General features: G+C 39.0%; 1 protein-coding gene, 1 long non-coding RNA gene and 2 pseudogenes across 4 annotated transcripts; all 4 read right to left on the bottom strand.

The window, feature by feature from the left end:
• Nucleotides 1-10: 10 nt before the first annotated feature.
• On the bottom strand, nucleotides 11-27,993 carry LOC147514931 (uncharacterized). The gene is made up of 4 exons (XM_086592742.1): nucleotides 27,665-27,993; nucleotides 17,141-17,148; nucleotides 963-978; nucleotides 11-573 (listed from the first exon to the last, which is right to left on the bottom strand). The coding sequence occupies exons 1-4, from the start codon at nucleotides 27,909-27,911 to the stop codon at nucleotides 11-13; spliced, it is 834 nt and encodes a 277-aa protein (XP_086448868.1). The 5' UTR covers nucleotides 27,912-27,993.
• Nucleotides 1,061-4,157, bottom strand: LOC147514934 (eukaryotic translation initiation factor 2A-like; annotated as a pseudogene). Its single transcript, XR_015214475.1, has 7 exons — nucleotides 4,125-4,157; nucleotides 3,687-4,034; nucleotides 3,414-3,606; nucleotides 2,314-2,556; nucleotides 2,161-2,229; nucleotides 1,439-1,491; nucleotides 1,061-1,351 (listed from the first exon to the last, which is right to left on the bottom strand). The product of XR_015214475.1 is annotated as a eukaryotic translation initiation factor 2A-like (transcript).
• Nucleotides 6,444-15,775, bottom strand: LOC147514933 (uncharacterized). Its single transcript, XR_015209742.1, has 3 exons — nucleotides 15,647-15,775; nucleotides 6,669-6,757; nucleotides 6,444-6,580 (listed from the first exon to the last, which is right to left on the bottom strand). It is a non-coding gene; the product is annotated as an uncharacterized LOC147514933 (long non-coding RNA).
• On the bottom strand, nucleotides 26,240-26,992 carry LOC147514932 (peptidyl-prolyl cis-trans isomerase FKBP62 pseudogene; annotated as a pseudogene). The gene is made up of 4 exons (XR_015214474.1): nucleotides 26,956-26,992; nucleotides 26,624-26,692; nucleotides 26,367-26,535; nucleotides 26,240-26,279 (listed from the first exon to the last, which is right to left on the bottom strand). The product of XR_015214474.1 is annotated as a peptidyl-prolyl cis-trans isomerase FKBP62 pseudogene (transcript).

Genomic DNA, 27,993 nt, shown 5'->3' with positions numbered 1-27,993 from the left:
AAAATAAAACCTATAACTTAAAAATCATTCTTCTCGCATTTTTAGATGCGAATTCACTAATTACACTTGAATAGTCAGCCTTTTCAACAACAACTTTTTCAATAGATAACATCGCTAATCCATTCAATCTTTCTTGTGACATGGTCGAGCGAAGATAAGACTTGATCAACTTTAACTTGGAAAAACTTCTTTCACCGGAAGCAACTGTAACAGGTATAGTCAATAATATCCTATATGCAACCCAAGCATTCGGAAAACAATGATATCTTAATCTCAAATAATTCACCACATCAATCGCCTTCTTTGTCTCCTTCGGCAAAATTTCTCTTAAGATTCTTAATTCTGAAAATAAATATTCTCCATCAATATCAGAAACATCTTCGTGTTTTAGAAACACTTCAAGGTGCTTACAAGAAACCTTCAAACTGTTAGCATCTACAGAGTTTAACTTTTCCACATTAAATAAAAACCCAAATAATCTTTCATATATTTGGAATTGTTCAAACCTGCTTCTCAATGAGGAAAGAGCTTGGTCCAAAATAAATACAAAATAATGGACTCTAAAAGATTCCACTACACCATAACAGGCTATTTGCAACGGCAAAAAAGCGTTGCTAATAATTTTTGCAACGCTTTTTAAGCGTTGCAAATATGGCGTCGGTAAAGTGTTGGAAATATTTGCAACAAATAAAAATTTCTAACGCTTAAAAAGCGTTGCAAACAGAAATTTCCAACGCTTAAAAAGTGTTGCAAACAGAAATTCAAAGCGCTGCAAACAGAAATTCAAAGCGTTGCAAACAGAAATTTCCAACGCTTAAAAAGCGTTGCAAACAGAAATTTCACAAACGCTTTTTAAGCGTTCGTAATTTGTTAAAATTTTTACCAACGGTTTGTAACCGTTGCAAAGTTGTTAGTTAATTTAAAAAAAAATAATTTAAAATTCATTTGTAACGGTTATAAACCGTTGCTGATGGGTTGCTAATAAAAAAATAATAATTTCTCATATTTTGTAGCGAGACCAGCTAAACCTACAATAACCAATGAATACAAGAATCCAATGAATACAAGAATGGTTTAGACAAATATATATATATAGCTACAAACTCACTCCAAACTGAAGCAAACAAAATTAAGGACAAAAAGCAAACTTCCCACGAAACAAACCACCCTTGCTTTCAAAATCTTCCTTTCACTCTAGGAAGTCCTTGGCATCTTCAAACCCAAAAAGCTCAACGCCTTCGCATTCCCCTTCCATGGCCACAGAAACCATATTCTAGAGCAATAGTCGACTCTACAACCTCCCCTTTCTTCATTGTCATGACAGCTCTATCAAGTCCATCAATAACTTGCTCTGCAAAATGTAAAGACTACACTTCAGTATCAAGTTTAATCATGATAACAAAGAAAGCATGCCAAATCCAGCGACGTGAAAAATTACCTTCATCCATCTTGAACTCAAATAGCTCATCATCTTCAGAAACACAGTTCCATCTTGCAATTTCCCAATAAGTTTCTCATCAAGTCACGATGGTTACTATATATATTTTGGGTGTGAAGATATCATTGATATCAATATTAAGAGCAAGGCCTAATTACTTCATTAGTAAAAAAAAAATTGATTTTTTTTTTTTATATATGCTATTATATGAAAGTTACAAGTTATAAGGATCCCAAATAGAGCGTAAACACATGATGAAACATAACAGCGCACATACTTGAACATAACTTTTTAAACTCAGATAACTTCCTCTCAATCAAAAAAAAGTAAATAACAAAAATAAATTTAAATAGTCTTCTTTTTTCTTTTGATCTCAGATAGGCTTCCAATATAAGTTCTAACAGAAAATAATAAGAAATTAATATTTTATGTATCTATCTCCAAGATTTGACAATCCAATTTACATTACATTAACTTAGTAAGTTATATGTATCCATTTTCTTTATTATGGATATATATCCGGATATATTCATATGCATGTCCGTAAATGCATAAATAATGTATCTTAGCAATATAGAATACAATAAGTTGACAACTACATGCACTATAAATTGTATATAAAAAGTTCATCGACAAGATGATCGAGTGCATTTTAACTTTCCTTCTTTTTGTTACACTTATGAAAAAAGCACTTGTCAAAGTAGGAGCAGAGAAAAGGATACACCCATAAACAACAGCAAATTCTGAACTAGTGGAAGACCATCGAACATCATGAACAGGCCCTTCTTTACCTGCCAAAAAGTTTAAAATAAGTAGTCCCACTTTCAGACCATAAAGTAGAATACTTGATCTTACAAAGTGAACTCAAAACATACGTAGAGGCACAAGCCCTTCGTGAGCTCCATCAGTTGTCAAGTAGTTCAGCTTTGATTCTCCGTAGTAACTCTGGTTAGTTTTATCAACGTCTGATTGTGCTTACGACAAAGGAGTCCACTAGAACCATAATTCCAGCTCATTTTTGCACTTGTGGAGCACCGAAAACCCCCGCCGAGCAGCAACAGCTTGAGCTTGTTCATCCTTTGCACATGAAAATATTTGAATCTTTGGCGGGGAATCCCCTATTGGACCAAAACATTGAGTTTAAGAAAAACTTTAGCATGTTAACTATTACTGTTATCTTCTAAGGTGGAAACCAACATATTCGACATAAAATTGGCATTTGCACTCATTCATGAGACCTAACTACATGGTAGTTAATTTATAAATGGAACAAAAGGTGTGTTTAAATGCATGGGAAATTTTCAGGTGTATAACCGAGTTTGTAATAGAAATTTTTCATTAGATGTGAAGCATATGTACTATATATTCCCCGTCAAGAACTTTAATAGGTGAATTTTCATGGGAGAACTCCATACAAGGAGGCCATAGGAGAGAGTGAAAAGCAAAAGGGAACTTCCTCTCTTGCGTAAAATCCTAACTAGAAAGTGGGATTTACCCATGAATATTCATCCCATAATCAGCCCTAAAATCAAACCATTTTGTAGCCATCGGGTAATTTAGATATTCAGTTCGCTCATGTACTCAAAGTTTATCAGCATTCAGATGTACTATCCAAAGTACTACCTATTTATCTATGTTACATGGACACGCCATAATTTGAAAACAATCCATGTCGGATACAATTTTGATATTTCACCGTGTCAAACACTTCGTATCCGTGTTCGATACACGGACACACCTATCCGTCTCAATGTAACTTAGCTATTTGTGTTTCCCCGAATTCATCCTGTATTGAAATGCTTAACATTTAGGTGTTTTCTAATACAAAATTATATTATAAACGTATCTATGAATTTGACAAAAGAAAATGTATGCATGTCCACAAACTACGTCTTCTTCAAAGACAACCTAGTTTTCAACTTTACCAAGTAACATAAAACCACTCGCCAGGGGATACATTTGGACAAAAGAAAACAAACCTTGGATTCTGCAACAAACGCTGCAACATATGACCCGGATGCCTTAGAAAGCTCTACAGCAGCTATGCCGGGGATTCTAAGGCGATAAGTGAAACCTTTTGAAAAATCCCCAAGATCAAAAAACGTCAGATCTCATTTGTTGCAAGCCGACACGCATAGCCTTCGCGTCGAGCTAAATTGGATAGAGGGCTGCATACAATCAAACTAATTAATATAAACACACCTCGGTTAGTCAAAAGTGAGTATAAAATAGTTGTCGAAAAAGTTACCATGTAGTTTTAGACATGTTTTTCTCAAACAATTGATAAAACAGGAGTACCGGTGTGAATGTTCCACAAGACCAAATTCTTTTCCTGTGGTGTGGAGGATTTCTGAAAAGTTTGTAGATAAGTCCCACGTGGAGATAAAGTAGCTGCAAGAGCATTGGGGATTGCAAAGGATCTAATCTCAGAGTAAGTGGTGCAATCATATAGGCCAATCGTAGAGTCAGGTTTGATGACCATAAGTGTAGAACCATCTTCACTGAACTTTGAATTGGAGCAATGAACTTTTTCAATGTCACGCCCCGAGACCCAACACACATCCCGAGGACGTGGAATGAATCTCGAGGCAGACACCTATCACGATTCTACCGAAATTTCGGCAGAGTTTCCTTTGTTTGATCGACGTTCGTAAACCCTAAAAACCTGTCATAACCTGTCATAAACCTTGAACATCTTATAATTCATTCCTCCAACCATACATACATCCAACAACCATATATACTACACTTAACTCTAACTACTACAGGGATATGACGATATAACTACAAAACAAGGAGAACCGTTGCCAAATACGCTTATTACATCAAAATGACCTAGCTCTATATATATACAACAAAAGAAACTAGTCTCTTTCTATACAACCAAAGGAAAAGAGCTAGGCTCATTATATACAGCAAAAGAATAACCTAGGTCATCTCTATACAAATTCAAAATATAAACTTGACTCGCCTCGTCAAGCATGGGGAAATCCTCCCAAAATCACCATACCCGTCATCACTAGGGGTTAGGGAAACCCTCCTCCGCAATCGCTCGTCTGAAATGTTAAGTAGGATGAGCAAACAACTATGCCCGATAGAAACGCACATAGCCAATAAATAGTTTACTTATAGAAAACATTTAAAAAACATGCGGGGTTTCTATAATAGTATTCAAATATTGTGACTAGGTATATATACATCACTAACTAACGTAAATCCTCTTGACATGCTTCATTGATATATAAAATAGAGTTTTCACAATCATCATACAACTATTGGGGCGGCTGATCCTATTAGAATGGGTGAGGGTATTTTCGACCGGGGTATCCACGGGCAATCTCGGTTCAAGATTCTTCCCAGTGTGAACCATGCAACCGTTGTTTTCCTGATTTTACCGGCAGGGGGAGCTGAAATGCCGTTGTTGTGTTCAGACACACAAAATCCCCAAAGCTTTTAGGGCTCGGGTGGGCCTGTGACCACGACCCCATAACGGGCTGTCACCTAACTTACGGTGGTCAACCGTTCGGACGACCGCAGACCGCGCCGGGATCCTCGACACACATCCGTGAGTGGACTAAACTCTCACTCGGCGCCTAAACCTCATCGAGGTAACATGTAACCCCACTCAAGCTAATCACCATACAGCAAGTGACACTACAAGCATGGTTATCTAGAAAAGTAGAAAAGGAATTCCCGGACTACATCCGGTGATGCATCCCTTTAAAGGTGGCCCACCACCTCGAAAGGTGTACACCACAGTTGAATCCTAGAGCTTAACTGCCGCCTCCGAAATGCGACAACAGTTCCTTTCTTTATAGGAATTCACGGTTCCTTTTCTAAATCTCCTCGTGATAAACATAGTAATATCTATATATATATACTCAGATACCGATTATTTTCAAATACTCTAGTTACATATCTAGTTTTTCTTTTAAAACTGTTGATTATATAGGTGTGAGTTCCCGGATTTCCTAAATCGAAAGTAACAACCTATGACTCCCAAACGGGCGGTCATAGTAAATAACAACCGATGATTCCCAAACGGCTAATCATCGTAAATAACACGACCATCCCGGGACCAATCGAACTTCGCACCTAGTTTACAAACAACCGGGTAATCCTTACCCGCATTACAAAATCCATCTCTGTCTCCCATCGAGACAAAGAGACGAACCTTTCCCCAAAACCAGTTTTTCACTTTCAACCAGAAAACAATCCCTCGCTACCCCGATTTTACAGAAAACCATTTCGCGAAAAGCTATCCATATACTTAATTCATATCGAGAAAACTACAATGCAAAAACATGAATATCATATATACATGCATGGTTGATAATGCTAAAACTATTTCTTAACATTTTAAACAACTCAAATCATGCATGAAAATAAGCGGACTATATATTGGTATGTAGGTTCCTACCTTAGCAAGCTCCGTTCTCCTCAAGCCCACTTAATGTAATCAAGCTCGCTTTAACTGAATCCCCTCAGATTTACTCCTACACATCATATATATATATCGCCGACCATTAGAAATTATCGAACGAACGAGAATTTTTATATAACGTAAGTCGAGAAGAATCTCGACACTAAGAATTTGGTTTCGGTATTTATTTTTATCTAACTATCGGCATCAGAGCTACAGCCATTTTCTCGCATCATTATTCGACGGCGATCTCTACGGCTATTTCAGCCATGGCAGGCCCTCATATCTACGCCAATCCTATCCCATCCCAATTCCAATTCCAAATCTTAACTACAACCCATTCTACACCTCTCAATTAACATTAATTCTATTAATAAAATCGGTGGGTGTTCTTATCCCTCGATCACTACTCAATCAACTCTTATACAGTTATAAATCGACATAAATCTCTTGAAATTGTAATGAATAATCAAATTCTTACCGAGTCCGCAAGCAACAATCGCTCCTAGCTCGCAGCTCCACCAAAATTGCAGCTCTCTCCTTCCAAACCGAAGCTCTGCCGGTACATCACCCCCAACCCAATTAATTCCATCAATACATCACCAGTTAACGCTATCGAGTTTAAATTATTTGATGGAGGCGAAATCACTCACCTTTCACTTCAATTTCGCTTGGTATGCTCGAAATTCCCTAGCTTCTCCAGCTGCTACTGCCGAATTCTACAACCACCCCATTCAAATGTCTTCAGTAACATATCCAATCCATTGAAACTAGTTTAAACTAATTGTTTGAAACCAAATTACTCACCTTTCGTAGAAAACACGACGCAATTCAAATAAATTTTCGAATCCACCACTGTTTCACTCCACTCCAGCTCGTCCACTGCTGCTGCCGACCTTCAACACCCACAATACACTCAGTTACAATCGAGGTATCGAATTCCATCAACATTTAAATCAAATTATCACCTAGAGACGAATCGCGACTCACCTTTTCTCTGATCCGCTAACTTCGATAATTTTTGTATCTCCACCTTCGAATTCACGGTTTCTAAGGTTTGGGGTTTCAATTTCTTGTTTGAATCGATTGGATTTGGCGATTTAGAGTTTCTCTCTCTTAGGGTTTTTAGTAGTGCGAATTGGGGAAGAAGAGAATGGGTTTCGCGATTTCGGTTTTTTCGTTGGTTTCGATGCGTTTTTTTTTTTTTTCAATTTCACGATTTTTTTTTTTTCTAGTTGGGCCGATATATTTGGCCCAAGCCCAATATATCCTACTTAGATTAAACGCGTCCTACTTAGACTCCTAACCACTAATTTGACGCCGCTACCGTAATTATTTTTCCGGCTCATCCCGCTAAATTTAATCTTCTATATTCTATCTCACCGCATGCTATAATGATGACCCAATCATGCGTGTAAGCTGTTAACTTCGTGCAAATTTCAAGACGCTAAAACCGCTAACCGCCATTTTTGGTCAAATTTTCGCCTATGGTCGTCTACCTAACGTGACTTATGAGTCGGAGTTAAGTTTCCTTAAGTTTCGTACGTTTGAAAAATAAACCCGACGACCAATTTACATAACGACCTTAGATTTAATATGAAATTTACAAAAATACCCTTAATAATAATTCAGGACTTTACATCCTACCCTCCTTAAAAGAAAATTTCGTCCTCGAAATTAAATCATACCTTAGTCCTCGAACAATTTCGATATTGTTGCCTCATATCGGCTTCTTTCTTCCTCCCATGTTGCTTCCTCCACGTTGTGATTTCTCCATAAGACCTTTACCAATGGAATGACCTTGGACCTCGATCTCTTCTCTCGTGCATCTAGGATCTGAACTGGCCCTTCCGGATAGGTAATGTCTTCTTCCAACTCCAACGATTCCAAATCAACAATATGTAGTGGATCCGGCTCATACTTGCGTAGCATCGAGATATGGAACACGTTATGAACACGTGATAGCCTTTCTGGTAGCTCGAGCTTATAAGCTAGCTCAGAGATCTTCTGAATAATCAGGAATGGTCCCACATATCTAGGTGCAAGTTTCCCTTTCATCCCGAACCTCTGAATGCCCTTCTTCGGAGATACTTTCAAAAATACCCTGTCACCTTCATAAAATTCCAAGGGACGCTCTACGCCTATCCGCCATAGCTTTTCTCGACGACTGGGGCTGTGAGCAACCGATTCCGTATCACTCTAATCTTCTCGGTGGTGTCACTAACCATCTCTGGCCCCAACATAATACTATCTCCGGTTTCAGTCCAACAGAGAGGTGTTCTGCAAGGTCTGCCATACAACGCTTCAAACGGAGCCATACCAATACTAGATTGGTAACTGTTATTGTAGGCAAACTCAGCCAATGCCAAATGAGTCTTCCAACTACCCCCAAAATCAAGCACGCAAGCCCGAAGCATATCCTCTATGATTTGGATGACTCTTTCCGATTGCCCATCGGTTCATGGATGAAATGTCAGATCTTGAATTTCAGTTTGGTCCCCAATTCCCTTTGAAGACTTCTCCAAAATGAACCGGTAAATTGAGTACCTCTATCTGAAATTATAGAGAGTGGTGCCCCATGCAACCTCAGTACATCTGACACGTAGATCCTACTTAGCTTTTCAGCAGAGTAAGTAGTCTTAACAGGTATGAAATGGGCAGACTTGGTCAGTCTATCAACAATGACCCATATAGAATCCATTCCCTCACTGGTCTTCGGTAACCCGGATACAAAGTCCATGGTTATATTCTCCCACTTCCATTCCGGAATCTCCAGAGGTTTAAGAAGACCAGGTGGTCTATGGTGTTCAGCTTTCACCTGTTGGCATGTGGCACACTTCTTCACATATTCCGCAATGTGTCGCTTCATGCCCGGCCACCAAAACTGACGACGTAGATCTCTGTACATTTTGGTACCACCAGGATGAATGGTATACTTCGATCTATGTGCCTCCTTCAAGATACTATTCCGCAAAGAGTGATCAAAAGGTACCCAAATTCTTCCTCTGAATCTGATGCTTCCATCTCCGGATTTTTCCCAATCAACATCCTCAGCATTATCCACATATCCTCGATACCTAGGTCCATCCCTCGATGTAGTCTGAGCATCCACAATCTCCTGAACCAAGGTGTTTTTCGTCACATCGTCATCGTGCTAAATAACAGCACTTATGAGGATCTCCACCTCCATTTCCCGTGATCTCGAAACCATAAGAAGCAGCAGACTCCAGCAATTGCCACTCCTTCATCATCATCTGAGCACAGACATGTTCTCGCTTCCTACTCAATGCATCTGCAACTACATTTGCTTTACCCGGATGGTATTGCAATGTGAATGTATAGTCCTCCATGTACTCAACCCATCTCCTCTGCCTCATATTCAAATCTTTCTGCGAGAACAAGTACTTGAGACTCTTGTGATCAGAGAATATCTCTAACTTCTCACCATACACATAATGCCTCCATATCTTTAGAGCATGGATAATCGCCGCTAACTCCAAGTCATGAGTAAGATAATTCTTCTCATGGGCATTCAATTGTCTAGACGCATACGCTATCACTTGGCCTTCTTGCATTAAGACACATCCTAACCCAGTGTTAGAGGCATCAGTATAAATCACATAGCTCTTCTCCGGATCTGGAATAGTCAAAACTGGCGCTGTTACCAATCGCGTCTTTAGCTCTTGGAAAGCTTTCTCACATGCTTCTGTCCATTCAAACTTCACATCCTTCTATGTCAATCTAGTTAAGGACGACGATATGCTAGAGAATCCTTCTACAAAACGACGGTAATACCCTGCCAATCCCAAGAAACTCCTGATTTCCGTCGCTGACGTCGGTCTCGACCAATTATTCACTGCCTCTATCTTTGAACGATCAACTTTGATTCCATTCTCCGATACAACATGCCCTAAGAACCTCATTTCATTCAACCAGAACTCACACTTGCTGAACTTGGCATAAAGCTGATGATCAACTAATGTTTGGAAGACAATCCTCAAGTGTTCCTTGTGTTCAAAATTTCTAGTCTTGGAATAAATCAAGATGTCATCTATGAATACGATAACAAATTGATCTAGATATTTCCACATCACTCGGTGCATGAGATCCATAAATGCAGCCGGAGCATTGGTCAATCCAAATGGTAACACCAAAAACTCAAAATGCCCTAGCCGTGGTGCGGAAAGCTGTCTCTTGTATATCTTCTTCCCGATTCTCATCCGATGGTAGCCTGGTTCGGAGATCTATCTTCGAGAAATACTTGGCACCCCTTAACTGATCAAATAGGTCATTGATCCTAGGCAACGGATATTTGTTCTTGATAGTCACATTATTCAGCTTCCGATAATCCACACATAGCCGAAATGACCCATCCTTCTTCTTCACAAATAACACCGGTGCTCCCCAAGGTGACTGGCTTTCCCTTATAAACCCCAATCTTTTCAATTCATCTAATTGGGACTTGAGTTCTCTCATTTCGAGAGGAGCCATTCGATAAGGAATCATCGAAATAGGCGACGTTCCCAGCATTAGATCTATTACAAAATCTATCTCACGCCAGGGAGGCAATCCCGGCAATGCATCTGGGAACACTGCCGCAAACTCACTAACTACAGGAACAAGCTCGGAAGATTCGAACTTCGGCCCTTGGAGACTAAGACCAGCTAACAATCCGTATCTATCATACTTGAAGTCAGACTTGGCCTTCACCACTCGAGATACCGTATTTCTAATCCCCTCAAACACAACCTCAGCCGTCCCAGACTCTAAGCCGCCACTGCCTTGGCAAAACAATCTACATGGGCATGATATTTCCCTAACAAATCCATCCCTACGATGATATCGAAATCTTTTAGGTCCATCACCGTTAGATCGACTATCATCTCCCTATCACCTATCTTTATCACACAATGGTGACAAACTTCAAAGAACATAGTTTTCTTTCCTAGAGGAGTAGATAAAATAAGCTTCCTCCCGGTATTAACTACTTCCAACCCAAGAATTTCCACCATATTTTTAGAAATGAAGGAATGAGTAGCACCCGTATCAAACAAGACATGCACCTATGAGTAAACAAACATATCATACCTTCCACCATTTGATCGGTAGCACTGATATCTGCCCCCATAGCATTATATACCGTGGGTTTCCTCTTGGATGATGATGGGATCCACAACTTCTTCCTCCGCACTAGATAATACACCTTGGCCTCGTGGTCTCGTTCCACCCCTCGAAGTGGACTTGGGACAAAACCGCTTGATATGCCCAAACTTCACCGCGAAACCATAACAAACCACTCTCTCTCCCCGACGTGTGTACTCTGGGGTATTACAGATTGCAATCTAGCTCTCTGACCCTGAGGCCTCAAATTCTGCACTGGTGCTCTGGTCTGAGAAGGAGCAGGTACCCTCGGTGGCCTCTGTGATCCACTCATCGGTCTCGCGAATCGGGTAGACTCGTCTTTGGCCGGCCTAACCACATTCAAACCCCCTTTGTACAGCCTGGTGCCCTCCAGCGTGGTGCTGCTGAAAGGGCCTATACATCTGTTGCGATACTGAACCATCGCCTTTGGTAGACTGTCTCTTTCTCGTTATCCCGCTTACCCCGAATCAAGCCGGTACCGCCTTACCCTTCCTACCTCTTGCCTCTGTAGCAATAACTGATCATCCACTCTTTCAATGCCTTGAGCTCTTCTCACAGCCTCAGCATAAGTATCGATCTGAAGGACCGACATCTTGCTCTGCATATACGGTTTCAAACCGTCAATGAATTTCCGAGCCTTAGCTTTTTCCGTGGAAATCATCTCCTTCCCGTATCGTGAAAGAACAGTGAATCTCTCTTCATACTGTCCCACGGTCATGTTTCCTTGTTCTAACTTGAGGAATTCCATTCGCTTCTTATCTCTCGCCGCCTCGGTGACATACCTCAAAAGGAAGAGTTCCTCAAACTTAGCCCAACTCATAGGAAACGTCTCCACATCCTTAACACTGATCCACCAGTGTTTGGCTTCACCTCTAAGCATGAAGGCAGCCAAAGTAACCCGTTCAAAGATCAAGACACATCATGGAGTCCAAAGATACTAGACATGTCTAACAAACCAGTCTTGGCTACTTTAACCTCGAAGACCCCACAAATTCAGGTGGACGAGCGTGGCGATGAAATTTGCAAGCGTAAAACCCCGATTGACTTTGCAATCGGTGGTCCGAACTCCTCAACTCTCACCGTGGTTGGGGATGCTACCTCCGGTGTTACACGGGTGGAATAACAATGGATGTCGAAGAGTTTGGGGCTCGTTCCGACTAGCCTCAAACTTTCGATCTCACTCTCATCTCATTTTGTGCTTGAGCCATTTGATTCATCATAGCGAGGAGCCTATCCATTCGGTCCTCCCGACCACGATCCGTAGCATCATCACCACTAGTACTTTCCGGATCCATGGTGACTATTCTGCACATACACAAAGAGCCAACTCAGTGTATGATACATTAGAGAGAATTTCTCAAAATTATGCAAGAGCATAGGCCGCGCCCTATTGAATTCACATGCATAGAATGAGCGTGAGTAGAATTTCAAGAGATGAGCGCAGGTCGCGCTCAGGTAAGGCTTGGGCAAGCGCAGGTCGCGCCCTGCACCTCGAAATGAAAATTCACTCCGACCTAATGGTGTCCGATTCGTCAAATTCCTCCGACACGTGTCCACACTCTCCGCTGTGACAAGACAACTACCCGTGCGACGTCTCGACATTGCTAAGCTAGTACTAACGCTTAACGTACGTAACCCCTACTTAGAGTTTTATCGGTTTCCGACTAAAACATTTGAAACATCGCGCGACCGAAGTCCCCACTACAGCTCTCGGGACGGATCTAATAGTGGGACGCCCGATACCATCGTTTTTGTCACCCGAGACCCAACACACATCCCGAGGGCGTGGAATGAATCTCGAGGCGCACACCTATCACGATTCTACGAAATTTCGCAGAGTTTCCTTTGTTTGATCGACGTCAGAACCCTAAAACCCTGTCATAAACTTGTCATAAACCCCGAACATCTTATAATTCATTCCTCCAACCATACATACATCCAACAACCATATATACTACACTTAACTCTAACTACTACGGGGATATGACGATATAACTACAAAACAAGGAGAACCGATTTGCCAAATACGATTATTACATCAAAATGACCTAGCTCTATATATATACAACAAAAGAAACTAGTCTCTTTCTATACAACCAAAGGAAAAGAGCTAGGCTCATTATATACAAACAAAAGAATAACCTAGGTCATCTCTATACAAGTCCAAAATATAAACTTGACTCGCCTCTCGTCAAGCATGGGGAAATCCTCCCAAATCACCATACCCGCCATCACTAGGGTGTGGAAACCCTCCTCCCCAATCGCTCGCCTCGAAATGTTAAGTAGGATGAGCAAACAACTATGCCCAAGAGAAACGACATAGCCAATAAATAGTTTACTTATAGAAAACATTTAAAACATGCGGGGGTTTCTATAATAGTATTCAAATATTGTGACTAGGTATATATACATCACTAACTAACGTAAATCCTCTTGACATGCTTCATTGATATATAAAATAGAGTTTTCACAATCATCATACAACTATTGTGGGCCGTGATCCTATTAGAATGGTGAGGGTACGACCGGTACTTCGGCCCCCACAGCAATCTCGGTTCAAGACTTCCCGGTGTGAACCATGCACCGTTGTTTTCCCCGATTTTACCGGCAGGAGCTGAAATGCCGTTGTTGTGTTCAGACACACAAAATCCCCAAAGCTTTTAGGGCTCAGGTGGGCCTCAGGACCACTAATTCCCCATAACGGGCTGTCACCTAACTTACGGTGGTCAACCGTTCGACGACCGCAGACCGCCGGGATCGACACACATCCAGAGTGGACTAAACTCTCACTCCTCGCGCCTAAACCTCATCGAGGTAACATGTAACCCCACTCAAGCTAATCACCATACAAACAGTGACACTACAAGCATGGTTATCTAGAAAAGTAGAAAAGGAATTCCCGGACTACATCCGGTGATGCATCCCTTTAAAGGTGGCCCACCACCGAAAAGGTGTACACCACACAGCTTGAATCCTAGAGCTTAACCGCCGCTGCCTCGAAATGCGACAACAGTTCCTTCTTTATAGGAATTCACGGTTCCTTTTCTAAATCTCCTCGTGATAAACATAGTAATATCTATATATATATACTGTGATACCGATTATTTTCAAATACTCTAGTTACATATCTAGTTTTTCTTTTTAAACTGTTGATTATATAGGTGTGAGTTCCTGGATTTCCGAAATCGAAAGCGTAACAACCTATGACTCCCAAACGGGCTACCATAGTAATAACAACCGATGATTCCTAAACGGCTTAATCATCGTAAATAACACTCACCATCCCGGGACCAATCCGTAACTTCGCACCTAGTTACAAAACAACCGGGTAATCCTTACCCGCATTACAAAATCCATCTCTCTGTCTCCTTACTGAGACAAGAGACGCGAACCTTTCCCCAAAACCAGTTTTTCACTTTCAACCGTAGAAAACAATCCCTCGCTACCCGATTTTAGAAAACCATTTCAAAAAAAGCTATCCATATACTTAATTCATATCGAGGAAAACTACAATGCAAAAACATGAATATCATATATACATGCATGGTTGATACGAAAACTATTTCTTAACATTTTAAACAACTCAAATCATGCATGAAAATAAGCAGACTATATATTGGTATGTAGGTTCCTACCTTAGCAAGCTCCGTTCTCCTCAAGCCCACTTAACAGAATCAAGCTCGCTTAACTGAATCCCCTCGTATTTACTCCTACACATCATATATATATACGTCGACCATTAGAAATTATCGAACGAACGAGAATTCTTATATAACGTAAGTCGAGAAGAATCTCGACACTACGAATTTGGTTTCGGGTATTTATTTTTATCTAACTACCGTTAACAGAGCTACAGGCCATTTCTGGCACTGTTACTCTGACAGTCTCTACGGCTATTTCAGCCATGGCAGGCCCTCATATCTACGCCAATCCTATCCCATCCCAATTCCAATTCCAAATCTTAACTACAACCCATTCTACACCTCTCAATTAACATTAATTCTATTAATAAAATCGGTGGGTGTTCTTATCCCTCGATCACTACTCAATCAACTCTTATACAGTTATAAATCGACATAAATCTCTTGAAATTGTAATGAATAATCAAATTCTTACCGAAGTCCAAGAAGCAACAATCGCTCCTAGCTCGCGAGCTCCACCAAAATTGCAGCTCTCCTTCTCCAAACCGAAGCTATCTTTGCCAGTACATCACCCCCAACCCAATTAATTCCATCAATACATCACCGGTTAACGCTTATCGAAGTTTAAATTATTTGATGGAGGCTTAAATCACTCACCTTTCACTTCAATTTCGCTTTGGTATGCTCGAAATTCCCTAGCTTCTCCAACAAGCATCCGAATTCTACAACCACCCCATTCAAATGTCTTCAGTAACATATCCAATCCATTGAAACGAGTTTAAACTAATTGTTTGAAACCAAATTACTCACCTTTCGTAGAAAACACGACGCAATTCAAATAAATTTTCGAATCCACCACTGTTTCACTCCACTCCATTTCGTCATTTCCCAGGCTGCTGCCGACCTCTTCAACACCCACAATACACTTTCAGTTACAATCGAGGTATCGAATTCCATCAACATTTAAATCAAATTATCACCTAGAGACGAAATCGCACTCACCTTTCTCTGCGATCCGGCGAACTTCCAGTAATTTTTGTATCTCCACCTTCGAATTCACGGTTTCTAAGGTTTGGGGTTTCAATTTCTTGTTTGAATCGATTGGATTTGGCGATTTAGAGTTTCTCTCTCTTAGGGTTTTAGTAGGTGCGGGGGGGGAAGAAGAAGAATGGGTTTAGCGATTTCGGTTTTTTGTTTGTTTTCGCGTTTTTTTTTCAATTTCAGCGATTTTTTTTTTCTCTAGTTGGGCGATATATTTGGCCCAAGCCCAATATATCCTACTTAGATTAAACGCCCTACTTAGACTCCTAACCACTAACGAATTTGACGTCGCGCCGTAATTATTTTTCCGGCTCATCCCGCTAAATTTAATCTTCTATATTCTATCTCACGCGTCGATGCTATAATGATGACCCAATCATGCGTGTAAGCCGTTAACTTCGTGCAAGCTTCAAGACGCAGTTAAAACCGCTTAACCGCCATTTTGGTCAAATTTTTTATGGTCGTTCACCTAACGTGACTTATGAGTCGGAGTTAAGTTTCCTTAAGTTTCGTACGTTTGAAAAATAAACCCGACGACCAATTTACATAACGACCTTAGATTTAATATGAAATTTACAAAAATACCCTTAATAATAATTCAGGACTTTACATTCAAGCTTCATACTTGGTTGACCATTGTTAAACGGGAGTCCAGTCCAAAGACAGAAGCCGTCAGGTTCTCAAGCTGTACATTTATAACAAAAGATTGTTTATTTATTCAAAGAGATGTGGGGCCATGTGGGCAAAGGTTAGTAAGTACCTAGAATCTGTAAAGGTGGTGAAGGATCTCTAACAGCCATTATAATAAGCTACCTGTAATAATAATTAGCACATAGAAAAGGAAAAGAAAATGAGAGTAGCAGTGTCACACCCCAAATTTCGACAGAATTCGGAAAAACATTATTTGTCCCCGACTCTTCGATTTCCGAGGTGTGACGCACTCTCCACTCCCAAAAACCCATAAACAGTTTTAAAATATGCGGATAATTAAAAACCAATAAAAATTTCAATTATACAAAAGTCCTCTTCATTACAAAAATTCCCAATTAATATTAGGTTACAAATCTCTTTTCAATAACTCTTTAATTAAAATATACAAATGAGAATACAAAAACATTGTCTAGACTGAAAAGTTATATCACCCTCGGGAAAAACAAAACGATCCCGAGATGTAACGCTTAATGCAAAACCACAAGCAAAGCCCAACCTTCTTCAACACTAAACCTGTCAAGACTTATCAACTATGTTCATTTAATGAACACACCCGATAAGCAAACATGCAAATCGGGTCAGCATTATAAAAATGCTGGTGTGAGTAGTCCTAAAATACAACATATAATATACATATATATACACAATCCATACGGCAGTTAGTTCCTCCATCGAGGCGCCTTAACTTTTAACGACTAATACAACATCCTTAAGTTCAATAATCTAGGCAGGTAGTTCCTCTACTGAGGTGCCTTAACTTCCCACTAACTACACAACAAACTATACACATCATAAATAAGGCATGTAGTTCCTCCATCGAGGCGCCTTAAGTTTTAACTAAACAAATAACCAACCAAACATATTACCATAATTAGATTATTTCAGGCTTTCTTTGTGTGTCCCTAAAATCACGTCGTATCTATGTCTTACCTAGTTTCCCTGGCTACCACAATCGCAAACCCAACGCCGAACATGTACATCCACATGCCTCCCTTACATAATGAGCCACTCCGTGCGTAACCACCCTGAGCGGGATGCCGCACACCAGGTAAATCCTCACACGGAAGCCAAATCTATGTAAGCACCGCCACTATTCGGCATAAAATATTTGGCATCATCGTTCTATTTTGCCGAACGGAATATATCAAGCCACTATTCGGCTACGATTGCCCAACACATGGGTCAATCACATCTTATATATACACCCAACACATGGGTCAATCATATCACATAAGCCCACACAAGGCAAATCTCATGAGTTGTGGTAGTCAGGTTCTAGGATTTTCGTTACGTAATTTATTCAGGTGTCATACGTTTATGACTCATAAGCATTTCTACTATACCACGTGCAGGTCAATTACCTTATTGCACTAAGCCACAATACATAGAAATATCTCAGTTACCTCATAACCATTTTCATTCTTTCACGTGCCAATATATTATTGCACTACACCACCCTCCCGTGGGCAAATATTCACCAGTGCTATACTAGCATCTCACATATAAAATAATGGAATGTATATACATTCCTCCAAGATATTGCATCAATATATTATAACGTATTATATCATGTCATGTCACAATGCTTCCACGTATCGCATACATTATTTATTATAACGTATTAGGAATATAATGTTTCCTAACATCTCAATATCATCACGTGTCAAAAATACACAACATCAAGGTCAAATCTTTCTTAGATAATGACCACCAAATATATACTAGCTTCCACAGCATTTTATTACTATATGTGTCCATATAATATACACATAAAACGTAGCACAAATAAACAGTCCACAGTCCACAATCAAAGCCCAATATATATATTTTACACACTACTCACGTCAAAGCTAAATTAGATAATGACCAACCAAGTTATACAATATCCGACAATACATTATTACTATATTTGTCCATATAAACAAATATGTGAAAAACTGGAAAAAGTCAACATTCACAGTCAACGGTCAAAGTCAACGGTCAAAGGTCAAAGGTCAACACATCATGGTGAAGGTCAAACTCAACATGTCATGGTCAAAGTCAAAATCAACATGCCATGGTCAAAGGTCAAAGTCAACCGTCAAAGTCAACGGTCGATGGTCAAAGTCAAACTGTCCTAGTCAAAGTCAAACTGTCAAAGTCAAACCGGTTTAAGTGTTCGACAGGTTCATGGTCATAGCCATGGTTCATGGCTAAGGACAAAGGTGTATGGCTCATGGGCTCATGGCCAAGGTCATGGTTCGGACCCCACTGGCCAAGCCCAAACCTTAAAACCCGGAAGTCTAAACAGTGAAAGACCCATGTAGATCTATTTTAAGTCCAATGGACTGGTCCATGCAATATTATAAACGGGCCCAAAAATTTATACTGAACTGGCCCAAAACATAATTTGGAGAAGGCCCAAACAAAACTTAATAAACTGATCCAAAAATACAAATGGGTTCGGCCCAAAAATTAATTGAAACCGGCCCAAAACAACTTAAAAGGAAATGGGCCCAATACACTTAAAATGAAATAGAATCCGGCCCAACATACAAATAACATTTTGGCCCAACCAACAGCCATCTAAGGCCCAAACCCAGGCCCAAATTCGGTCATCTTCCTCACAGCTCCACCACCAGCACCAAAATCCGGCCACCACAAACACTAATCGACCACCCCTTTTGCTCAGGCGGTTTTAATCCCCATAACAAACCCAACAACATTAATGAAAGCAAAAAAACCAAATCATTCTTTATCAAAACTAGATCTATAAATTTTCGCCGCCATTAAAGCTTGTTTCAAGCTTCGACAGCCCCTATTCACGCCTCCTCACTACCCCCATTCCTCAAACAAACAACCCACGACACCAACAAAACAGTTCACAACAACAATTCACATAAAAATCAAAACCTCAAGATCGCGAAGAATGGCTTTAACGCCATTAACGCCTCTTCCCCGAGCTCCCAATCCATACCCGACCACCATTCTCTAAACTCCGACATCAACCCTAACAAAACAACCACAACCCATTCAAGCCGACAAAAATAAAAAAACAAACAAAAAACGATTTGATTGGTCGACGCCATTATCGTCATTCGAAGCTTCGACAGAGCTTCGAAAAGCCCGATTTCAACCAACGAATTTCAACCAAATCCACAGTTCAACTAAAAGTAGTAACACCAATATCAATGTCGACGGTGTAGACCACAAGATCCCAGTTCGACAGGTTTAACATTTTAACAGGTTTAACTAGAGTTTTAACAACTCGATTTAAAACACTAAGTCGAATAAAACAATATAATGAACGATACAAAAACGAAACCTTAGACAAGATACCGATATTCGAAAACGATAAAATCGGGTGATATAGCAAAATAGCTACTCTCTCGATGATATGAAATTTCGACGAATCCTCTTAGTCCAGAATCGTCGCTCCTTCCACCTCTCCGTAAATCCAACTTTCATCTCTGCCTCCATTTTCATTATTTTATTATTTCTGAACCCTATTTTCTAGAAAAATGTGTTTATATACTTGGGTCCGAAACCCAAGCCCAACACAGACTCGGGCCCAAAACCAGGCCCACGTATCCCGAGTCCAATCCGACGAATTTTGAAAATAAATAATTTAATTAATAAATAAATAGAAAATACGTATTTAAAAATACGGACGTTACAGCTATACACATCTCAAAAGAATCTCGTCCCGAGATTCGGAAGTAAAGCTATACGAACAAAAACGTTGGTTATTAACTTAGAACCTATACAAGAATGTACCGAGTTTAAACTTAAGCAAGATAACATTGATATTAATTATTTTTAAATAATACCCGAATATATATCCTCATGCCATTACAAAATCTATCATAGCTTAGCAGTCTATATTAAAACAATTATTATTGTCACTTAAACGTAAGATAAATACATCCTTATCTTTTTAGCATGCAGTTTCTTGACACGTAGCAGACTCTACAAAAAAAATAATATTCTACGTAACTAATCAATAATATGGAGAAAGTTCATCCCGGTATAAAATATTAGGGAGTCTTTCATTATCATGCACCAAAGAAAAATTTGTGTCATGATACACTTAAAACAAAAATCACTCCTGTCATTAATACTACAATAAAACTTTATATTACTTTAGTCATGCTCTCAGAAATGTTAAATTTAAAACCACCCTTGAATCCTAATTCATGCTTGCAACTGGATCAAATATAGCACGTATTCAAAAATAATTTTTTTCATATTCCTCTATCAAAATCATATAGACTGAAACAAAACAATTAAGAGTAAATACTCGAATATGCCAAAATCATGTGAAACTAATTTAACGATATTAATCAATCATATACGCACGGTAATAGTTCACCTATATACAATAATATAAAAATGTGTATACGCAAGTATACACATCTTAAAAAGAATACACGTGTATACGCAAGTATACACGTCTCAAAAAGAATACACGTGTATACGCAGGTATACACATCTCAAAAAGAATACACGTATATTTTATTATTATATTCAGTCTATTTCTAACTAATCACCTCTAACAGATTAATCTCTTATACTTTAAAATACTATTCATCCATTACAATGTACGAGTGAGGCGAGATAGTTCCTCCAACACCGAGGCAATTAGTTCCTTACTCAGTACGTCACAACGCCATCAGATAATACAACTCATTCAATATAGATTAAAAATATCTCATTATTTCTTGAATAATATCATACCACTCAAATACAAAGTTCACAGACATGTGGTCATACTTAATCCATACTCCACGTGAAAATGAACACAAACAATAAAACAAGATTATAACAGCACACATCATTTTGATCAAATCCATTAATATTTAACATATTACAAATATAACCACTCCTCATATGATAAGGAAAAAAATAAAAGCATCTCATATGCACTCCACCAGAGTAACTAATATAAATATACACATTACACATACAATCAAATCACGAAAAATATTGACTCTCTTTATTTTTATATCTCTTTCATTTTCTTTGTAAAAATAACACAACTAGCGGAAATAGTTTTGAAAATAATACTTCCTAAACACTACCCATAAACCATGATCCGAGAATCACCTAGACTCACCTAAGTCTAAGCTAACCAAATGCTCTGATACCAAACTGTCACACCCCAAATTTCGACAGAATTCGAAAAAACATTATTTGTCCCCGACTCTTCGATTTCCGAGGTGTGACGCACTCTCCACTCCCAAAAACCCATAAACAGTTTTAAAATATGCGGATAATTAAAAACCAATAAAAATTTCAATTATACAAAAGTCCTCTTCATTACAAAAATTCCCAATTAATATTAGGTTACAAATCTCTTTTCAATAACTCTTTAATTAAAATATACAAATGAGAATACAAAAACATTGTCTAGACTGAAAAGTTATATCACCTCAAGGGAAAAACAAAACGTATCCGGAGATGTAACGCTAATGCAAACCACAAGCAGCAGCCAACCTTCTTCAACACTAAACCTGTCAAGACTTATCAACTATGTTCATTTAATGAACACACCCGATAAGCAAACATGCAAATCGGGTCAGCATTATAAAAATGCTGGTGTGAGTAGTCCTAAAATACAACATATAATATACATATATATACACAATCCAATGGGCAGCTTAGTTCCTCCATCGAGGCTTTAACTTTTAACGACTAATACAACATCCTTAAGTTCAATAATCTAGGCAGGTAGTTCCTCTATCGAGGCCTTTAACTTCCCACTAACTACACAACAAACTATACACATCATAAATAAGGCATGTAGTTCCTCCATCGAGGTTATTTTAAGTTTTAACTAAACAAATAACCAACCAAACATATTACCATAATTAGATTATTTATTTTCGGGCTTTCTTTTGTGTGTCCCTAAAATCACGTCAGATCTATGTCTTACCTAGTTTCCCTGGCTACCACAATCGCAAACCCAACGCCGAACATGTACATCCACATGCCTCCCTTACATAATGAGCCACTCCGCGGCGTAACCACCACGGCGGGATGCGCGACACCGTAAATCCTCACACGGAAGCCAAATCTATGTAAAGACCGCCATTATTCGCATAAAATATTGCATCATCGTTCTATTTTGCGAACGGAATATATCAAGCCACTATTCGGCTACGATTGCCCAACACATGGGTCAATCACATCTTATATATACACCCAACACATGGGTCAATCATATCACATAAGCCCACACAAGGCAAATCTCATGAGTTGTGGTAGTCAGGTTCTAGGATTTTCGTTACGTAATTTATTCAGGTGTCATACGTTTATGACTCATAAGCATTTCTACTATACCACGTGCAGGTCAATTACCTTATTGCACTAAGCCACAATACATAGAAATATCTCAGTTACCTCATAACCATTTTCATTCTTTCACGTGCCAATATATTATTGCACTACACCACACTCCCGTGGGCAAATATTCACCAGTGCTATACTAGCATCTCACATATAAAATAATGGAATGTATATATACATTCTCCAAGATATTGCATCAATATATTATAACGTATTATATCATGTCATGTCACAATGCTTCCAACGATCGCATACATTATTTATTATAACATTATTAGGAATATAATGTTTCCTAACATCTCAATATCATCACGGTCAAAATACACAACATCAAGGTCAAATCTTTCTTAGATAATGACCACCAAATATATACTAGCTTCCACAAGCATTTTATTACTATATGTGTCCATATAATATACACATAAAACGAAGCACAAATAAACAATCCACAAATCCACAATCAAAGCCCATATATATATTTTTTACACACTACTCACGCCAAAGCTAAATTAGATAATGACCAACCAAGTTATACAATATCCGACAATACATTATTACTATATTTGTCCATATAAACAAATATGTGAAAAACTGGAAAAAGTCAACATTCACAGTCAACGGTCAAAGTCAACGGTCAAAGGTCAAAGGTCAACACATCATGGTGAAGGTCAAACTCAACATGTCATGGTCAAAGTCAAAATCAACATGCCATGGTCAAAGGTCAAAGTCAACCGTCAAAGTCAACGGTCGATGGTCAAAGTCAAACTGTCCTAGTCAAAGTCAAACTGTCAAAGTCAAACTGTCGTTTTCGTGTTCGACAGGTCCAGGGTCATAGCCATGGTTCATGGCTAAGGACAAAGGTGTATGGCTCATGGGCTCATGGCCAAGGTCATGGTTCGGACCCCACTGGCCAAGCCCAAACCTTAAAACCCGGAAGTCTAAACAGTGAAAGACCCATGTAGATCTATTTTAAGTCCAATGGACTGGTCCATGCAATATTATAAACGGGCCCAAAAATTTATACTGAACTGGCCCAAAACATAATTTGGAGAAGGCCCAAACAAAACTTAATAAACTGATCCAAAAATACAAATGGGTTCGGCCCAAAAATTAATTGAAACCGGCCCAAAACAACTTAAAAGGAAATGGGCCCAATACACTTAAAATGAAATAGAATCCGGCCCAACATACAAATAACATTTTGGCCCAACCAACAGCCATCTAAGGCCCAAACCCAGGCCCAAATTCGGTCATCTTCCTCACAGCTCCACCACCAGCACCAAAATCCGGCCACCACAAACACTAATCGACCACCCCTTTTGCTCAGGCGGTTTTAATCCCCATAACAAACCCAACAACATTAATGAAAGCAAAAAAACCAAATCATTCTTTATCAAAACTAGATCTATAAATTTTCGCCGCCATTAAAGCTTGTTTCAAGCTTCGACAGCCCCTATTCACGCCTCCTCACTACCCCCATTCCTCAAACAAACAACCCACGACACCAACAAAACAGTTCACAACAACAATTCACATAAAAATCAAAACCTCAGTATCGCAGTAATGGCTTTAACGCCATTAACGCCTCTTCCCCGAGCTCCCAATCCATACCCGACCACCATTCTCTAAACTCCCGACATCAACCCTAACAAAACAACCACAACCCATTCAAGCCGACAAAAATTAAAAAAACAAACAAAACGATTTCGGTGGCTGACGCCATTATCGTCTGTCGAAGCTTCGACAGAGCTTCGAAAGCCCGATTTCAACCAACGAATTTCAACCAAATCCACAGTTCAACTAAAAGTAGTAACACCAATATCAATGTCGACAGTGTAGACACAGTATCCCAGTTCGACAGTTTAACATTTTAACAGTTTAACTAGAGTTTTAACAACTCGACGAAACACGAAGTCGAATAAAAACAATATAATGAACAGTACAAAAACAGAAACCTTAGACAGTATACCGATATTCGAAAACGATAAATTCGGTGATATAGCAAAATAGCTACTCACCTGTATGAACAGCTCGACGAATCCTCTTAGTCCGAATCGTCGCGCTCCACCTCTCCAGAAATCCAACTTTCATCTCTGCCTCCATTTTCATTATTTTATTATTTCTCTGAACCCTATTTTCTAGAAAAATGTGTTTATATACTTGGGTCCGAAACCCAAGCCCAACACAGACTCGGGCCCAAAACCAGGCCCACGTATCCCGAGTCCAATCCGACGAATTTTGAAAATAAATAATTTAATTAATAAATAAATAGAAAATACGTATTTAAAAATACGGACGTTACAAAGCGCTTTTGGTGAATGGTCAACGGCGATGGCGATCATCGACAAAACGATTTGACACGGTTCTTTTCTTTACTTTTCTCGTGAAACAAGCATTCTATGTTAATGGGACTACACAATATTGGCAAGTGATCCCGAAAAGCATAAAAACAGAGGGGTATAATAAGCAAGATGACTGAAGTTCCACATCCTTTATTATAAGCAAAGCTCATCTTTGGAGAACTTTTATCGTAAATGAAAAATACAAAATTAATAAACCCATCTCTTAAAAGCATGTGATCCAAAGAAAGAGAAATTAGAACATTAAATGCTTACCCTGTCTTTATCACGAGTGCGTTCCTACAAAATCAAATAAAAGTAGAGTTACATCCATCGCCAAACGTAGTAATACAAAACACATATAGTAAAAGAAGGGGTAAAGCATATCGTCAACGCTTGAGATCTGGCGCCTCTCACTGGCCGCTTTCATGGATAGATAATATTTGTTAGGAGAACGGTCAACTTAAACCAAAGAAAAGTGACCCTCACAATTTTTTATTAAAGGTCGAGAACTTACATTAGTATCAAGGGTTTCTAATTTGCTCATCTTGGTAAATATGTTGCCATAGCGAAAGTGTCCTTCTTATTGAACTCCTTCATTTTTCTCCTTCAAGACTTTATACTCCGACTTTTCGTCCCCTGATTGCACAAAGATTCCACCCCAACATACATTTTGTCAAGAGACATTGGACATCAATGAATTGGTCGGTACAATAAAAGGCACAATACATACCTGTGTTGGGATCAATTTCCAACACCTTAATATCGATCCCGGCAATGTCCAAATTAGCCGGTGAATGTAAGCTTGGGCATGTCTATAGAGTGCCTTAACATTAAGTACTCTCCGCGTTCTAGCACCAACAAAATTATTATCACAACATTAATACTCGAGGCCCCTTGGTTTGATGTGATTTGAGTCGTATGCATAAGTTAATCCAGATTACCTTTGTGCATAGTTTTCTGCTTGTTTGTAGTCCTTTAGCTTCAACTTTTGCAAGTCTGCATTATTCAGATTGCAGCTTACCTTCTAACCTTGGACTGTTTTGTTTCCTCTTCACTGAAGTTGGTGTCATATTCAATAAAATTTCCAGCCTAATTACAAGGAGATTTTCGGTCGCCATAGCATATTTTCCGACTTTGAATGCATCATTTCCTTCCTCTTTTTCTTTTACCGGCTTCAATTTTCTCGGTGTGTTCTTGTCCCACAATTCTCTTTCCTATTGAAAGAAAAAGGAAAATTTTGAACTCACTCATACCAAGCACAATGCAAGAGCCGTACAAAAAGAAACCCAATCTGAAGATACCTTGACAAAGGATTCAAGCTCAACTTCATAGTTGAATTCGGGGTAACAACAGCCAATTCTTGCTTGAATTCAGATGAACCGAAACCATATTCTAGAGCAATAGTCGACTCTACAACCTCCCCTTTCTTCATTGTCATGACAGCTCTATCAAGTCCATCAATAACTTGCTCTGCAAAATGTAAAGACTACACTTCAGTATCAAGTTTAATCATGATAACAAAGAAAGCATGCCAAATCCAAATGACGTGAAAAATTACCTTCATCCGTCTTGAACTCAAATAGCTCATCATCTTCAGAAACACAGTTCCTTGAACACATGAGTTTGACTATTTACCAACATGCATTATCAAACATAAAATAATTGCCCAGAAAACAGATGCAATAAGTCCCATATATAAACATTTATCCAAACATTCTAAGTACATTTGCAAATTCAACTCAAGTTCATCAAAATTCTAAAATCCAAAATTTAAAGCAACTTGCTTTCAACATTTAAACTCAAGTAAAAAATTGCATTGCCTTATTCTATGAAATTCTACACATGAGACAAACATATAGCAAAGAAATGTAAAATTCGAGATTCAAATACCTGAACCGATAAAGTAGTAGAAATTTAATTTGGAAAGCTCTCCCACCATTTGCCATTACAACACCAAAACAATGAGGAATCTCCACTTCAAATTAAATGAATTTTTAGAAGGAAAAAAGACAATGAACCTGGTTGTGAATTAGTAGTATGTTGAAATCTTTTACTTTCGGTAAAAGGTATGAAAAAGGGTTTTGATATTACAGCCGCCTAGTTTAGTTTGGAAAAGAGAGAAAATAGTTAGGTCTATTTTGTTTTGGGTTCTTTGTTTTCGATAATTTGTGCTTTTCAGAAAGAGGAGGAGGGGTTGAAGGACAGAAAGAGGGACAAGGGTCACCAGCAAGGATAAAAAAACCCTAACCTAACCCAGCGGCTGTGAGAGAGAAAGAGAGGTTTTCTATTTTGACATACCGACGGCGATTTCTTTTTTGTTTCCCTATTTTTGAAATTTCAAAGTTGTTTTGGTTTTTTGGATTTGTAACACTTCTCCAACGCTTTTTAAGCGTTAGCAATTAATTCCGGAAATTCACTCAAATAAACCAACGCTTTACAACATTGCCAACGCTTATTTAGCGTTGGCAATTTACTAACGGTAAATAAGCGTTGCAAAGCAAAAAAGGTGCGTGTTGCAAATATCCTATTATGGTGTAGTGTTCCTCAGCTGATAGTGGCGCCTCCTCAACAACATTTTCATCAAACTGCCTCTTTCTACGAATAATACGCTTCTCACGGAAAATAGGTTCAATTTGCATAGAAGTTGCAACATCTTTAGCTTCAGCCTTGGCCTCCTCAAATCCAGCTTCTCTATACTTTTCAAATGCAGAAATAAGTCCCTTCAGTTGATCTATGGCAACATCAATGTGCATATCTTCAGCTTGCATTGTTTTACTAACAGAGTTCACAGCAAATAACAAATGATGCCAGATAACCATACCAAGCAAGAACTCAAAATTTTCCATCTCATGTGTTACTAGGGACTCAGCTTCACTCTTTGTTTTAGGGTCATCATTAGCATCTGCCAAGAAAATTAAAGCATCCCTT

Source organism: Coptis chinensis, chromosome 2 (assembly GCF_015680905.1).
Source record: "Coptis chinensis isolate HL-2020 chromosome 2, ASM1568090v1, whole genome shotgun sequence".
Taxonomy (NCBI): Eukaryota; Viridiplantae; Streptophyta; class Magnoliopsida; order Ranunculales; family Ranunculaceae; genus Coptis; species Coptis chinensis.
Note: the sequence above shows the minus strand (reverse complement) of the source record. Positions and strands in the feature narration are given on the sequence as shown.